This window comes from Pteropus alecto, unplaced genomic scaffold (genome assembly GCF_000325575.1).
Source record: "Pteropus alecto unplaced genomic scaffold, ASM32557v1 scaffold92, whole genome shotgun sequence".
Lineage (NCBI taxonomy): Eukaryota > Metazoa > Chordata > Mammalia > Chiroptera > Pteropodidae > Pteropus > Pteropus alecto.
In genome coordinates, this window is record NW_006432447.1 from 3,438,922 (window position 1) to 3,456,144 (window position 17,223).

The window sequence follows — 17,223 nt, forward strand, 5'->3', positions numbered from 1 at the left end:
CAGGTTTTAAGTAGGTCTGGATGAATTGTGTTGAGAGCCTATTACTACTCTGAGAAATAGTAATTGTCCTAGTGTAGTGGTTCTGAAAGTGGACAATGTGAACTCCCCCCATAATGCTTTTGAATTTTGTGGGGAGTGATTTTGTTGTACTTGTTGAGGTAGTGATTGGGGGAGGTTCTTTTATGTAAGGGATAATTGGACATCCTGCAAAGCACAGGCGAGTATTGGACAACAAGAAAGTGTCTCACGTACAGCATAATTTTTGAATTTCCTTCCAGATATTCATGTAGGTGAAAAGTCTCTTTATTGTGTCTGATACTAGGTCTTAACTCTATATTACATAAAAATATAATACAAAGTATTTTTATATGATTTCGATATACTTATTTTAGAAGATAAAGACTTGGAATATATAGTTTTGGAAAATCTGTTACCAGAGGCATTTGTGGTATTTGATCATCACTACAACATACTTGGATCAGTCTGCATTTGTACTTGTCATATCCATGGTGATTCTACGTATAGATTCAAACCTCATTAAGCAGTGATATAGTCATGTCCAAGTGTCCACATATTGAGATTTACATTATTATTATTATTTTATTTCTTCTTTATATTACAATTAAGACATTATACGGGTTTATTTTCAAATGAAGTATATATTTTGTATGTAAGTTATATTAATGATTTCATTTCAGATATTAAACAAGTATTTGTAAAATATTTGTTTAAAAAGAATATCGAATATGAGAGGATTGAAAACCATTCTTCTAGATAGTATTTAGCTTAAAGTATTTGAAAACCTTGAGAAGTGGTCTAAAGAAAGTGCTTTTATTAAAGTGACACACAATTACAACCCATATGTTAGGCTGTAATTATATACTGTCTGTCTACTTGGAGTGTTTACAGAGTATGGCAACCAGTTTAACTCAGTTATTAGTAAATTATTAATATGAAAATATCAAGGTAGAAGTTTATGTACCTGGGCATAACCTTGCAATGTTTCCTTTGATAATTTACTCCTTGTTGAGGAAAACATTTCTGCATCTTTTATTTAAACACATTATCTTGCTGAATCATTAGATTCTTTGTAAATTGTTGACATTTTGAATGTGAGGATTTTGTCCTTCAAGTTGAAGATAGAGGAATTGATTTTGGAGATTGGTGTGATGTTCTTTAGTAAGCAAAGAACGTGGTTAACTGTAAAGCTAAAGGATTAAACTTTCCTTTATGATGCATTTTGAAATAGCATGAGAGAAATATTTAATTTTTGCCAATTACTAAATGTTTAAGAGATTTTTATTGTGAAATATAACATATAAAAGTAAACAAAATGTAAATATACAATTTAGTGAATTTTTCTGAAGTGAATTCCTGTGTTCTTTTTCTCTGTATTAAGAATAATGGGAGTCGATATCATGGGAGTTCCCCATTCTGTCTAAATTAAACAGAAGGTAACATTTTATGGGAATAAGCAGTACTGTAGTCAAACAGTTGAAAATACATAATTTTTGGAAGTAATGCCTGTGACATTACTGGAATTGAAACACGGCGGGGAACAGTACTTAAGTTTTGGGAGAGATTTATTTCATGTTCCTCTTCACATGACAGGAGTTAATGATTGGATACAAGGCGATATTAGGCAAAGCCTGATACACTACAATTAATTATGCATTTAGAGTTCTGTATGTTACTATTTTTCTACTTTGCTCTTTTATGGAAAGGTAACATTTATTATAAAATATAGACTGAGGTTTTGTAAAGCCATATGCAAATAAACTTTACTGCTATCTGACTTAAATTATTTCCGTTTTTTAAAATATGAGGAATTCTAGGAGATCTAGATGTATATGGAATTTTATCTATGATATTTTATCTATATATTGGTAAAATATTATTACCTTGGCTTCACATAAAGATGTCACCTTTAGAGGCTATTTATGGTATTTCTTAGACGAAGCATTAAAAGACTACATTGAAGGCCACGTAATTTTTCCTGTGAAGCATAACTTAAATCACAATTTTAATTACCCAATATAATAATTCTGCTAGTGACTGCCACAGAATTTTTTCATTTATTCATTTAGCCGTAAGTAAATATTTATGAGATCTTAATATGTGTCAGGAGCTACAGTTAAAGAGCTGGAAATAATAGGAGATTGGGAAGCTATCAGTAAGCAGTGAGCTTCAATATAGCGTTCTTGTGCTATGACAAAGGTATGCTCTGGAGCTTGGGTGCACAGAGGAATATTAGGAAAGTATTCCAAGAGTCTAGAAGAGTAAGAGTTGGTCAGGAGATAAGTGGGTGAGGATATCCTAAGGAGAGGGAATGATAAGTTTAAAGTAGAAGGCAGGAGAGAGTATGGAATATGCTGGCAAGTACCTGTCGTTCAGTTTGACTGGATTAAAGATAATTGGTGTGCATGAGTGTCAGATCTTGAAAAGAAGGAGGGTTGGGGCCCATGAATTCACTCTTGTAATTCATTTTAGGTATAACTGCTTCATCAAGAAATTCTTAAATGTACTGTAGTGCTTTTTCCTGTAATATCCCAGAAGTTCAGAATTTTGTATCTGGGGAATTGATGCTGTTAGGGTGGTGAGATATCATCAGTCTCTGAAAAGAATTCTACTCTGGGCTCCAGGCCTCAGGAAGCCTCATTATTTCCAGTTGTCTGGTAAGAGTGAGATCTTAGAGTTTTTGTTTTTATAATTTCATGTTCCCTTATTACTGCTGTTATTCACTAGCTGATTTGGTTTCAATGTGAGAATCTTGCCGAAAATCTGTGCTGAAAAAATCAGGTGTGTACAGGTTTATCATGATTGTAATTCTATGACAGTCGGCTGATATTTCATAAATGCTTCTCAATTTATGAAATCCTTACTTTTGTTTTTTCCTGTCTCAGCTTTTGCTGATAACTCTTGATTCATTTGTTGTATTTGCTGTGACTTGGTATTCAGAAGCTGGCTTACCCCTCTGTTTGTCTTTGCGTAGTGATATTTGAATATAAGCAAAGCATGGTCTTTTTAATTTGATGTAACGTGTTTTCATTTAGGAGATACTTCTTGGACACCTTATACTTGCAAAGTTGAGAAGCCCTCCACTGAAGACAGTCTCCATAGGCTGTCTTGCCTAAAGCAATTCCAGGACCATTGACTATTAATGACATTTGTTGTAACTTTGTGTAGTTTTGTTCTTGTCTACGAAAATTTATCAATTTAGAGTTCCTAAGTATAGTGACTTCTCCATGCGCTATGGTGAGACAGTACTTTAAAAAGCATGGTGCAAGCCCTCCTGGAACTTGCAGTCGACATAGTGTGGTTTATTATGGTTAAATGTCCGAGACTTTTTTTCTGGTGCTTCAAAAGTTATTATGTAGAGTGTGGTGTAGGACTCACTCTCTCAAACTCAAATCCTGGGACTGCCACTGTTAGCCATGAGATATCAACCTCTCTAAGCCTTAGGTACTTCCTCAGGGAGTGTAATATTACCACAGAGTGGTAGTAAAGGATAAAATATAGTAAGTAATGTGTGTAAAGAACTTCGTAGAATTCTGAGGCATAGTATATATTAAGTTTTAGCTATTATTAATTCTGTTATCCTATGAGTTTAATTTTTTTAATTGTGGGAGAAGGGATAACAAAATATGTCTTAAATTCATTAAATAAATACTAAATGGCTACTATGTGCTGATCTCTTTTAGGGGAAAAAGTAGTTGAAAAATAACACAACTGAAAAGAACTTATGGCTTTTGAATAAATGAAAAAATAAAAAAATAAGTAGCAGTAAACACTTAGGTTGGGCTTAACAGTATTCTGGGCATTCCTTACTCAGTTTTCATAACTATGCTATGAGGTAGATACTGTTGTTTTCACCATTTCACAGATAAGGAAACTTAAGTAGGGAGAAGATATGTAATTTGCCCAAGATATCTCAGCTAATGAGTGATGGAGACAGGTCTCAAAACTAACCTGTTAGACTCTGAAGTCAAAATATTTAATTCCTGCACTGTTCTGTGTACAGAAACAAGGCTGGAATTTCTGAAAGGTTCAGGACCTGCATGACAGTATCGATGTGATGGGTCCAGCCTATAAAAGGTGTAAGAGTTAGGAGGGAGAGGTCACGGAAAGAAGAGAGCTGTAATTTACTACCATCTACAGTGTATAAGGCTTTCAAGTTTAGCTGCTTTAATTGTCACAGTGATCCCAAAGAGATACATTTTATTATTATCCACTTTCTAATTTTTATTCATTTATTTATCCCAACATTTCTTTTTATTGGTGTATAAAATGCAACAGATTTCTGTATATTGATTCTGTATCCCGCAACTTTATTGAATTCATTTATTAGTTCTAGTAGTTTTTTGGAGTATTTAGTGTTTTCTAAGTATAAGAGCATGTCATCTGCAAATAATGAGAGCTTTACTTCTTTTCTGATTTAGATGCATTTTCTTTCTTTTTTTTGGTCTGATTGCTGTGACCAGGACTTCCAATAATGTGTTGAATAGAAGTGGTGATCGTGGGTACTCTTGTCCTGTTTCTGATCTTAGAGAAAAAGCTTTCAGCTTTTCACCATTGAGTATAATATTAGCTGTAGGCCTGTTATATATAGCTTTTATTATGTTGAGGTACATTTTCACTATACCCACTTTTTTGAGAGTTTTTATCATGGATGTTGAATTTTGTCAAATGCTTTTCCTGCATCTGTTGAGATGATCATATGGTTTTCATCCTTTATTTTGTTAATGTGTTGGATTATATTAATTGATTTACGGATGTTGACCCATCCTTGCATCCCTGGGATGAATCTCACTTTGTCATGGTGTGTGATCCTTGTAATGTATTATTGAATATAGTTGATAATATTTTGTTGAGAATTTTTGCATATGTGTTCATCAAGGATATTGATCTGATTTCCTTTATAATGTCTGTCTGGTTTTGATATAGGGTCTTTGTCTGGTTTTGGCATCAGGGTAATACTGGCTTCATAGAATGAATTTGGAAGCATTTATTCTTCCATTTTTTGAAATAGTTTAAGCATAGGTATTAATTCTACTTTGAATGTTTGGTAGAATTTGCCCGAGAAGCCGCCTATTTCTGTACTTTTATTTGTTGAGAGTTTTTGACTACTGATTAGTTTCATTGATGGTAGTAATTGGTTTGTTTACATTTTGTATTTCTTTCTGGATCCATTTTGGAAGGTTATATACTTCTAGAAATTTATCCATTTCTTCTCAGTTTTTGAATCTATTGGCATAATAGTTCATAGTGTTCTCTAATAATTCTTTGTATTTCTGCCATTTTGGTTGTAACTTTTTCTATTTCCTTTATGATTTTTTTTGGCTTTTCTCTCTTCCTTGATGAATTGGGCTAACAGCTTGTCAATTTTATTTTTCAAAGAACAGGATCTTAGTTTTATTAATCTTATCTATTTTTAAAATGTTTATTTTATTTCTGCTCTGATCTTAACTTTTTTTTTTCCTTCTGTTTACTTTAGGTTGGTTCTTCTTTTTCTAGTTCTTTCAGGTATAGATTTAGGTTGTTTATTTTGAATATTTCTTATTTCTTGAGATAGGCCTATATAGTAATGAACTTCCCTCCTGGAACTGCTTTTGCTGCAGTTCCATAAATCCCATAAATTTTGAAAAGTTGTGTTTTCAATTTTATTTGTTTCAAGACAGTTTTTGACTACTTCTTTGATTTCCTCTTTGATCTGTTGGTTGTTTAGTAGCATGTTGTTTAGTCTCGACATATTTTTCCACTCAGTTTTCTTTCTGTTGTTGATTTCTAGTTTCATGTCATTATTGTCAGAACAGATGCTTGGTATGATTTCAGTCTTCTTGAATTTTTTGAGACTTTTTTTGTGGTCTGGTATGTTATCTGTCCTGGATAATGTTACATGTGCACTTGAAAAATATGTATTCTGTTGTTTCTAGATAAAATGTTCTATAAATGTCTATTAAGTTGATCTGTTGTGACATTTAAGACTATTATTTCCTTATCAATTTTTTGTCTGGTTCATCTATCCGTTGATGTGAATAGCATATTAAAATCTCATATTATTATATTACTATGGATTTCTCCCTTGTCCATTAATAATTGCTGTATATATTTAGGTGCTCTGATGGTAGTGCATAGGCATTTATGATTGTTATATCCTCTTCTTTGATTGACCCCTTTATAATTATGTATTGTCTCTCTTTGTCTTTTTATACATTTTTTAAAGTCTATTTTATCTGATATGAGTATTGCTACCCCAGCTTTCTTTTCACTTCTGTTTGCATGGTATATTTTTCCATCTTACACTTTCGATCTCAATATGTCTTTCGATTTGAAGTGAGTCTCTTGTAAGCAGCATATAGATGTTATGGTTATTAATTCATTCAGCTAACTTATGTCTTTTTATTGGAGCATTTAATCCATTTACATTTAAACTAATTATTGATAAGTATGTATTTATTGCCATTTTGTTAATTGACTTTTAGTTGTTATTTATACTTTTTCTCTGTTCCTTTCTTCTCTTAATCTCTTCTTTTGTGGTTTGCTGGTTTTCTGTACTATTTTGTGTTCCTTTCTCTTTATTCTTTGTATATCTTTTGTAATTTTTGGTTTATGGTTACTATGAGGTTTATTTATATCCTTCTATAACTATAGCAGTCTATTATAAGCTAATAAGCATTTAAGCATGACTATATTCTGTAAGGTGTACATTTTTACCCCCCCATGTTTTATATTACTGATGTCATGTTTTAGACCTTTTTGTGTTGTGTATGTGCTCTCTACTTAATTTAGTTTGCGTGTGAATTTGATACTTTTTTCTTTTGTAGTAGCTTTAAAAATGTCTGATTTGCTGTATTTATTAAATATTTGACTTTACCTTTGAGATTTTTTTCCCCTTTCTCATATTTTCTTGTTATTGGTTATGGCCTTTCTTTTCCTGCTTAAAGAAGACCCTTTAACATTTCTTGTAAAGCTCATTTAACAGTGATCAACTCCTTTAGTGATGAACTTTAGCTTCTGCTTTTCCAAGAAACTCGATTTCTCCTTCAATTCTGAATGATAAACTTGCGTGATAAATTATTTTAGGTTGTGGGGTCCTTTCTTTCAGCACTTTAAAGGTGTTTTGTAACTCCTTTCTTCCCTATAAAGTTGCTGCTGAGAAATCGGCTGATACCCTTATGGAATTTTTGTATGAAATTTGTTTCTCTCTTGCTTCCTTCAAGATTGTGTCTTTCTCTTTAACTTTTGCCTTTTTAGTTACAATATGTCTTGGTGTAGGTCTCTTTGGATTAATCTTGTTTGGAATTCTCTGTGCTTCTTGGATTTGGATGTCTGTTTCTTTTTTCAGGTTAGGAAAGTTTTCAGCCATTATTCATACTTTCATCTCTCCCTCCTTCCCGCCCCAGTCAAATTTTATTTTTCAAAAAAAGCAGCAGATCTACCTTACAGTTCAAGAACTTAATCTAAATACGTACTTGACAATGAAGCACATCTCAATATGGAGTGAAAAGTTTCTAAAAAACCATCAAATGTATCATCTCTAAATACTCAAATAATAAATCACTTTGCAAACCTTTTTTTGAATGGAATCATAAACAAAAGCCTAAAGATTTATTGTTGTGAAAACAAATCTGTAGTACAGTAGTATGAATCTTGGGTATTAAGTATAATCGTTGAATCAAGTTAAGAAGTTGAAAATCTAATAAGTTGATGTGCATGTTAAAGTCTATAAGCCAGTTGACCCAAGAGCAACTGAGATATCTAACTTGTTTACTGAGACCAGACATTATTTTAAATCTACGTTTTTGGAAGGCAATTAAAAATTATAATTCTAACAGGCCACAAAACAAATGATAAAAGTTGTAGAAAGCAATTAAAACTATGTTTTGTTTTGTTTCGTTTTGTTTTTTAGGTGAGGCAGCCCTTGGTTGACTTCACAGATTACAAGGACTTTGTCAGTTTACAATTCTTTATTTTTTTATTTTTTGCGCCTATAACACCTGGTCTTCCTAGGTGATCTTCCATTCAAGTACTAACCAGGCCTGACCCTGTTTAGCTTCCAAGACCAGATGGGATTGGGCTTGTTCAGGGTAGCATAGCCATAGACAAAACTATGTTCAAAGAGCCATTTTTTACAGCTCTATTTCAGCACCCCAGGGAGAAATAAAAAAGCATCCATGACTCACAGTAGAAAAAAAAGTGAATGCCGTTGGAATCAGTTATTTTTTCCCAGTGAAGTATAAAATCTATATAGAAATTTGATACTATACTATAACAAATTGTACCTCTCATAGTTCTGTTTAATTTCCTTTAAACTCTGTTGTTTTTAATATAGTTTTTAGAAACTGTTGTAAAATGTTTTTTTCATGATTCTGAATCTGGTTTCAGTTCTTTTCATATATTTTTATACCAATACTTAATATACCGGCTATCAGTTCTAATCAGAAAAAAAGTCTTGAAATTTCTTCATTATGACAGCACATTCATCAGAAATTACTGATGTGCAAGCAACCCTAAGAGAGGTGCAGCTTTCTGGAGAGCACATTTTGTTGATTGTTTCATTGCCTGAATATTCTTTTTAATGACTCTTGTCAAAAGCCTCTTTCAATTTTGTAAACACCAGTGTGCAGTCTCACTACATTGCAATTGCATGTCCTTGGACAGGAAGGCTGTTTCACAGTTTGTGAGAAGTGAGAGGAGTCTAAGTTTTAATGGCCGAGAAACCTTATATCCTGCAGAAGAGAAGCTCTTTTATGTTTTTGCTACTTAAGAATGTTGCAGAAATGTATGCTAAGATAGCCAGTCAATCCTTAATTTTCTTCTTTTTGTATAAATTTGACCTCAGAATATTTCTGGAAGGGTGGCATTTTGAAAAAGCCACTGCCGAGACCAGCTTCCATTGCAGTCTGTAATGCTGAGCACCTTGTTGTCTTCCTCTGTGGCTTTATCCAGGTACTGATTACTGTTCACATACTGTAGGGTTAATTTCACAGGATCATACTCCCAAAATTGGTTGCCTTTTAGGTGGTAGCATTTGAACATTGTGACCGGGCCATTCAGTTTGGAGACATCCCAGCAAAGGCCATCTGTTATAATTTCTTTATTGGTAGTATAAGAGAAAACCTGATTACCTCTCATACTGTGACAGTTAAAAATTCCAGCTTACTAATTCCCTTTTCTAATCATGTTATCTAGACACTGATTTATTTCCACATTTTGTATTTCTTCCTAAGAGAAATAATGACATGGAATCCGAGAATCAGGATAAATATTCTCCAGGTACCAAGAGAAAGGTTTGCATTGGAGTTTGTGTCTTAGATCAAGTTTTGATGCTATATTTCTATTATCTACCTTCGTAACACCTGGAGAAATTATGTAGAAGATATTCTTGAATTCATCCTTCTGCACATTGTCTGTTACTCTTATTTTGTTCATTCATTCGTTCATTCATTCATTCATTTATTTATTTATGCATGCATGCCTACAGCACCTGGTCTTCCTAGGTGGTCTCCCATCCAAGTACTAACCAGGCCTGACCCTGTTTAGCTTCCAAGATCAGATGAGATTGGTCACGTTCAGGGTGGCATGGCCGTAGACTATTTCTCCTATTGTTATTGATAACCTGCCCTGTGCCTCCTGGTAATTTATAAGGTGTAGCTTTCTGAAACACATGTCCAACATGTGAGCAGGTAACATTCTCCAAAGTTCCTTCAAAATGCCAAATTCTAAAGAAAATTACCAGGATTTCTCCTCCCCAAATATCCATTCCAGCATCATATGTTCCAATTTCCTGAAACTCTATTGAAAAAAGGCCTCCTGCCTTTGTAGATGTTCTACAGGGAGAATCTCTTCTGTCCATTTTTCTTCGGGGATCAGGATACCAGAGAAAATTGAGCGTCCAGTCGAATCCACTATAGTTCATAATCAGAACCTGCCATGTATTCAAAAGTATGATAGCTGTTCCCATCAATGATAGGATATACCACTTTTCCTATCATGTTTGATCCTGCCTAAATACACAGAGATCATGAAAAGTTTTCCAATCCAATTTTATCAGAAATTGTGTTCATAACCCCAAGTGGTTTTTCAAATGAATTCATATTCCAACTTCATATGTCCCACATTTCCTTGGTCTGTGGGTGTGGTGGCAGCCTCAAGCGGTGGTGGCAGCTGGTGGTGGTGGCAGGTGCTCCACTGGCAGGCCTGGGTGGTTGTACCGTGGTCACATGGGCTGCAGCACTGACTCTACTTGGGCTGAGCCTCCTCCTTGGCCACTGCCCCAGTCATTGTCTCTTTAAATACAATTTCTGTTCCTTTCTTCTCCTTCTAGGATTCTCATAATGTGAATATTTGAGTGCTTGATGTCATCTCAGAGGTCACTTAAATTATCCTCATTTTAAAAAATTATTATTTTTTTGCTGTTCTGATTGGTTGATTTCCACTAATCTGTCTTTCAGGTCACTGGCCCATTATTCTGTTATAGCCAGTCTGCTATTGAATCTTTCTAATGTATTTTTCATTTCTGTTATTTTCTTCAGGTCTACTTCTTTATTATACTTTCTCATTGTTTTTTGAAATTCTCCCATAGTTCCTCTATTCCACACTCACATTCGTGGAGCATCTTATTTATTTATTTATTTAATTTATTTTTAATTTTTGAATTTTAACTTTTTTATTTTTCAATTACAGTTGACATTCAGTATTATTTTATATTAGTTAGAGGTGTACAGCATAGTGGTTAGACATTTATATAATTTATGAGGTGATCCCCAAATTAGTGTAGTACCCACTATATTTCCTATGCTGTACTTCACATCTCTGTGATGATTTTATTTTTGACATTTTTTTAAAATTAAGTTCATTGGGGTAACCTTGGTTAATACAATTATATAATTTTTAGGTGTACATTATAATTTGACATCTGTATATTCTATTGTGTGTTTACCACCCAAAGTCCAGTTTCCTTCAGCTACCATATATTTGATCCCCTTTACCCACTTTACCCTCCCCCTACTCCCCTATATTTGACCTTCTTTATCCCATCTACTTACCCCCTCCTTTCCCACCCCGCTATCCTCTGGTAACCACTTGTCCATTGTCCATGTCCATGAGTCTCTGTTTGTCCATGAGTCTCTGTTCTTTTGTTGCTTTTAGGTTTATATCCCACATATAAGTGATATGTGATTTTCGACTTTTTCTTTCTGGCTAATTTTGCTCAGCATGATTATCTTGAAGTCCATCCAGGTTGTTGCAAATAGCGGTATTTCATCTCTTCTTATGGCTGAGTTATATTCCATTGTATATATATACCCCAGCTTCTTTATCCAATTGTCTATTGATGAGCACTTAGCCTGCTTTCATATCTTGGCTATTGTAAATAGTGCTACAGTGAACATAGGGGTGCATATATCTTTTTGAATTAGTGTTTTGGTTTTCTGTGGGTAAGTCCCCAACAGTAGAATGGCTGGATCATTAGATAGTTCTGTTTTTAATTTTTTGAGGAACTTATGAAGTTAAACAACCTACATATACAATAATGTTGTTAGATATTTTTAGAAGAGAAATAAGGAAGTTTCTAAAGAGAATCACTACAAGCCAGCATTGACCTATTGCACATTTTCCTATGCATTTGTTATAAGAATGTGTTTTGGGTAGTTTTAAAAAACATTAATTTATGCCACAAAAATTACCTTTGTTGGCTTATTACATAACTTTTATATTACTGGTGACTATTTTCTGTTAAAGAAATTATTTCCGAATGCCATCACAGTTCGAATAATTCTGAAAAAGAGGTTCTGGACTAGTATTCTACCCTCCGTTCTCCACGAAAACAATGGTTTCAGGTTATACTGCTTGGTATGCCATTATTTTATTGAATATTCATCTCAGGATTCCAACAACAAGTGAATTTCTATGTATTAAGAAAGCCTGAGACTTAATCTCCAACTTATATTTTAAACAAAGCAACTCATTTCCAGCAAACGTCTTTAAAAAATGCCAATGAGATTTTGATGGGGATTGGATTAAATCTGTATAATACTTTAGGTAATATGGTCATTTTAACTATGTTGATTCTTCCAATCCAAGAACACAGAATATTTTTCATTTCTTTGTATCTTTTTCAATTTCTTTTAATAGGGTCTTATAGTTTTCATTATATAGGTCTTTTACATGTTTCATTAGATTTATTCCTAGGTATTTTATTCCTTTTTGTTGCAATTGCAAAAGGAATTATTTTCTACACTTCTTTTTCTGACACTACATTATTAGAGTATAGGAACAGTATGGATTTTTGAATGTTCATTTTCTATCCAGAAACTACTGTATTTACTTATTGTTTCTAGTAGTATTCTTGTGGAGTCTATAGGGTTTTCTATATAGAGAATCATGTCATCCACAAATAGTGATAGTTTGATTTCTTCGTTTCCTATTTGGATGCCTTTTATATCTTTCTCTTGCCTGATTGCACTTGCTAGGACCACCAATGTTATATTGAATAACAGTGGTGATAGTGGACAGCCTTGCTTTATTCTTGATCTTAGAGGGAAGATTTTTAGTTTTTCACCATTAAGTATAATGTTGGCAGAGGATTTGTCATAGATGGCCTTTATTATGTTAAGGTACTTTCCTTCTATACTGATTTTGTTAAGTGTTTTGATCATAAATGGATGCTGTATCTTGCCGAAGGCTTTTCCTGCATCTATTGATATGATCATATGATTCTTATTTTTTAATTTGTTTATGTGGTGTATCACATTAATCGATTCGCGTATGTTGAACCACCCCTGGGCTGAAGCCCAATTGATCGTGGTGTATAGTCTCTTTAATATGTTGCTGTTTTCGGGTTGCTAGTATCTTATTTAGGATTTTTTGCATCTATGTTCATGAGAGATATTGGTCTGTAGTTTTCTTTTTTTGTGTTATCTTTACCAGGTTTGGTATCAGAGTAATATTGGTCTCAGAGAATGAGTTGGGAAGTATTGCCTCCTCTTTGATTTTTTGAAAGTTTGAGGAGGATAGATATTAAATCTTCTTTGAATGTTGGGTGGAATTCACTGGTGAAGCCATCTGTTCCTGGAGTTTTATGTTTTGGTAGGTTTTTGATGATTGTTTCAAGTTCTATACTGCTGATCAGTCTATTTAGATTTTCTAGATCTTGATTTAGTCTAGGAAGATCGTGTTTTTTTTTAAGTACTGGATCATTTCTTCTAGGTTATTAAATTTGGTGTTATATCCTTTTTCATAGTATTCTTGTATAATCTTTTTTATTTCTGCATTGTTAGTCGTAATTTCCCCTTTCATCCCTGATTTTGTTTATTTGTGTCTCTTTTCTCTTTTTTCTTTAGTGAGTCTAGCCAGGGGTTTGTCCATTTTATTAACTTTCTTAAAGAAACAGCTCTTTCTTGCATTTATTTTTTCTATTATTTTTTTGTTTTCAATTTCATTTATTTCTGCTCTAATTTCAATTATTTCTTTCCTTCTGCTGACTTTAGGCATCATTTGTTCTTCCCATTCTAGTTTTTTAGATGAAGCGTTAGGTTGTTTATTCGGGCTTATTCTTATTTTTGGAGATAAGCGTGTAATGATATAAACTTTCCTCTTATGACCGCTTTTGCCATGTCCCAAAAGTTTCGATATATTGTATTCTCATAATTCATTTCTGTGTATCTCTTGATCTCTCTTTTTATTTCTTCCTTGACCTAGTTATTCTTCAGTAGCATGTTGTTTAATCTCCCTGTATTTGTGGTTCTTCCTGATTTCTTTTTGCAGTTGATCTCCAGTTTCAAGGCATTATGATCAGAGAATATGGTTGGTATGATTTCAACCCTCTTATATTTGTTGAGGCTATCTCTGTGTCCCAGTATGTGATCGATTCTTGAGAATGGTTCATGTGCACTAGAGAAGAATGTATAAGCAGCTGTTTTGGGATGAAAGGCTCTGTAAATGTTAATTATGTCCATTTGGTCTAATGTGTCATTTAAGGTTGTTATTTCCTTATTAATTTTCTGTGTGGATGATCTGTCCATATCCGACAGTGGGGTATTTATGTCCCCTACTGCGATAGTGTTTTGGTCTGTTTCTCTCTTTAGTTCTGTTCGTAATTGCTTTACATATTTCAGGGCTCCCTGATTGGGAGCACAGATATTAATAAGTGTTATGTCTTCTTGGTGCATGATTCCCTTTATCATTATGAAGTGTCCCTCAGTGTCTTTCTTTACCTTTTTTATTTTGATGTCTGTTTTGTCTGATAATAGTATCGCTATTCCTACTTTTCTCAGAATGCCATTTGCTTGACATATCATTTTCCACCCTTTCACTTTGAGTCTATATTTGTCTTTGGAGCTGAGATGTGTCTCCTGGAGGCAGCATATGGTTGGGTTTTGTTTTTTTTGATCCATTCTGCAACTCTGTGCCTTTTTATTGGATGAGTTCTGTCCATTTACATTTAGGGTGATTATTGAAATATGAGGTCTTCTTACAGTCTTTTTACCTTTTGCTTTCTGGTGGCTCGGTGTTTCCATTGCTTCCTTGTCCTTGTGTTTCTGTTTATTTTGGTTGGCTTCTATGGGTTTTGCCCCTGGTTCTTCTTGTTTTATGTTATATACTTCAGTTCTGAATCTTTGGTACATGGTTACCATTACAGATATGAAAAGGACAGTTATATACATACAATCATCTATTTTCTTCTCCGTGTTACTTATCTGCATTTGGGGAGCATCTTTATGACCGTTTCTTTGAATTTTTTCATCTGGCAAATTGCTTATCTCTATTTCCTTAGGGTTTTCTCCTGGAGATTTTTCTTGTTCTAAAGAGAAAGATGTTTTCTGTCTTTTTATTTTGTTTATATGAATTAGACATAGTAGCTGTCTCTCATGGTCTTGAAAAAGTTCCTATAAGTACAAGTTGCTTGTGTATAGGCTGTGTATTCGGGTGATTTTGGCAGGCTGGTAGGAGCTGAGCGGGTACCTAAGGCATCCCGTTTAGTGGCCTGCTGAGCTGGATTGGCTCGGTGTGAGTAAGTCAGATGTATGTTGTAATGCTCTGTTGATCCTGTTTGCTGCCATTTTTTGAGGTGGAAATAGGCTTAGGCTATGTGTCCAGGAATGTGCTGCAGGGACCTTGTGGGTTGGCCAGAGTATGTATATAGAGCCCCTGCACACCTTGTTGTGGTGGATGGGGACGTGAACAGTGGCGCTCACTGGCATCTTCTATCCTGGAGAATTCTTACATTCCCTGAGAGTTCCCATGGCTCTTCAGCCTTTTCTATAAAGGCTTTCCTGTTTGTTTTACACAAATTGGCTTTGGAAAGAAGTGGGTACTGGCTTGCTGGACTGGAGCATTTCCCAGCAGGGAGGCCAGATGTGTGTGGTGAGGGCCTGTTTCTGCTTGATCCTTGTGTTCAGAAGCAAAAGGCTCTGAGCAGTGTAGCTGGGAATGTGCTGTAGTCATTTGTAGGTAGGCGAAAGCACCAGAATAGAGCCCATGTCGCCATATCTAAGTGGAAGACTTTGTAAATAATGGTGCTCACTGGCTCCTCTGACCTGGAAAGTTCTGCAACTCCTGGAGGACTTCTACAGTTACCAAGCCTTCGCTATTTGGTTCTTTTCTTTTGCTTGTTTTTCAGAAACTATTCATTTGGCTCTAGTTATCAATTTTCAAAATAATGAGTTGGTTTTAGCTGTCTCCAGTGGTGACACCTAAAGGTTTTTTTTTTTTTCCTATCACTATTCACATATTTGTATATATTTGATGTTTCAGTGCTTCAGTTATTATTTCTGCTCAAAATGCTTTAAGTTGGATCTTATGTATTTTGATGTGATACTTTCATTCTTTGAATAAATAGGATTTAAATCTTGTTAATTTCATTGCAAAGCCTATATTCTTCCTATTGTTATTGCTGTGCCTTCTTGAAGGAAGGCCTTAGGAAATAGATGAGACTTATATAGAACAGTTGAAAAGTTTATTTGCTGAGATAGGGGTTTGATGCGGGAGTGTCAGCCTATGAACATTGATGTAGCAGCAGAAAGGCAAAAGGCACTTGTGGTACAAGGCCTCGGCTATGGAATGGCAGGACAAGCAAAGGAATATAGGCTGGAACCAGCACCAAGGGCTTTGCTAGCTGGCTTGTAGGATTTGGTCTTTTTTAATACTAAGGTGATGGATTATGGGACTAAGATCGTATTTTGTTTTTCATATGAGATCGATAGAAAATTATTTTTGAAAGAATGCCCTGTTGATCATTTTCATTGGAGTTTGCAAAGAAAAACTCAGTCCTATAACCCTTAACCTTTTATCTTTCATATATGATACACTTATGTTGAATTTGAGCCAGTGAATTATGTGTATATATAATTTATATAGTGATAACCAAAAGTATATTTAAATAACTTATTTCTGGTGATTTACTCTTGCTTGATTTAATTGGTTTCGTGTTACATTATTGGCTATATTGAAATTATGGCTTGGTGAGGTTTATCATGTTTTAGTGTAAAATTTGGATATTTATCTGTTTCACTAAATTTTACTCACTGATTTTTAGGGCCCCGTGGTTATGAATGTGCTTCAGTTTCATAATGCCTCCTGCTATGGCAGACATCCTTGACATCTGGGCAGTGGATTCACAGATAACATCTGATGGCTCCATACTCGTGGATTTCCTTTTGCCCACTGGGATTTATATCCAGTTGGAGGTACCTCGGGAAGCTACCATTTCTTATATTAAACAGGTATGTTAATAGGTGGAATTTCTACAGATGTGGCTTATTACTATATAACTTAGGAGAACATGTCCTTCTATTATAGAAAATGTTAATAATGTAAATCATGTGGTAAATTTGAGGGAAAGTTAGCCTTTAGGTTATGACGTTTTAAAGATTTTGATACATGCTTTGTGTTTTGTGGGCATATAAAATATCTTCATTTTTACTCTTACTTTTAATTGTTTTTAGTTCCTATGTGATAGCTGAATTAAGAAAAATTGGCTTAGGTTGTTTAAGATGTTTGTTCAGGTTATTAAAAGGAATATGACATTGTCAAAGAAAGTTTTATTTTGAGTTAAAATCTTTGTAATAACTATCTTTGAGCTTATTACACTTTTTTTTCATGCAATTTTTGGTTGGTTGTCTCTTCTCTCCTTTTCCTTCCCTTTCTCCTCCCCTTTCTCCCTCCCCAACCCCACTAGTTTTCATGGTGGCTTTTGGGGAAGAAAACGTTTTCTGCTGTTCA

At 34.3% G+C, this 17,223-nt stretch overlaps 1 protein-coding gene, 1 non-coding gene and 2 pseudogenes across 3 annotated transcripts in view; 1 reads left to right on the forward strand and 3 right to left on the reverse strand.

Annotated features, from left to right (window-relative positions):
- The window catches only part of PIK3CB (phosphatidylinositol-4,5-bisphosphate 3-kinase catalytic subunit beta), a 178,206-nt gene that overhangs the window by 61,650 nt on the left and 99,333 nt on the right, over positions 1-17,223 (forward strand). The window contains exon 3 of one of the 2 annotated variants that reach the window (XM_025043589.1): positions 16,538-16,724. In XM_025043589.1, the coding sequence (XP_024899357.1) occupies positions 16,554-16,724 (171 nt within the window). In that variant the 5' untranslated portion in view covers positions 16,538-16,553. Of the gene's footprint in view, positions 1-16,537; positions 16,725-17,223 lie in introns of those variants that run through there. The other variant, XM_025043590.1, reaches the window with a different exon arrangement.
- LOC112476081 lies at positions 7,986-8,104 on the reverse strand (annotated as a pseudogene).
- On the reverse strand, positions 8,839-10,026 carry LOC102880069 (annotated as a pseudogene).
- Positions 9,476-9,594, reverse strand: LOC112476003. Its single transcript, XR_003044941.1, has one exon. It is a non-coding gene; the product is annotated as a 5S ribosomal RNA (ribosomal RNA).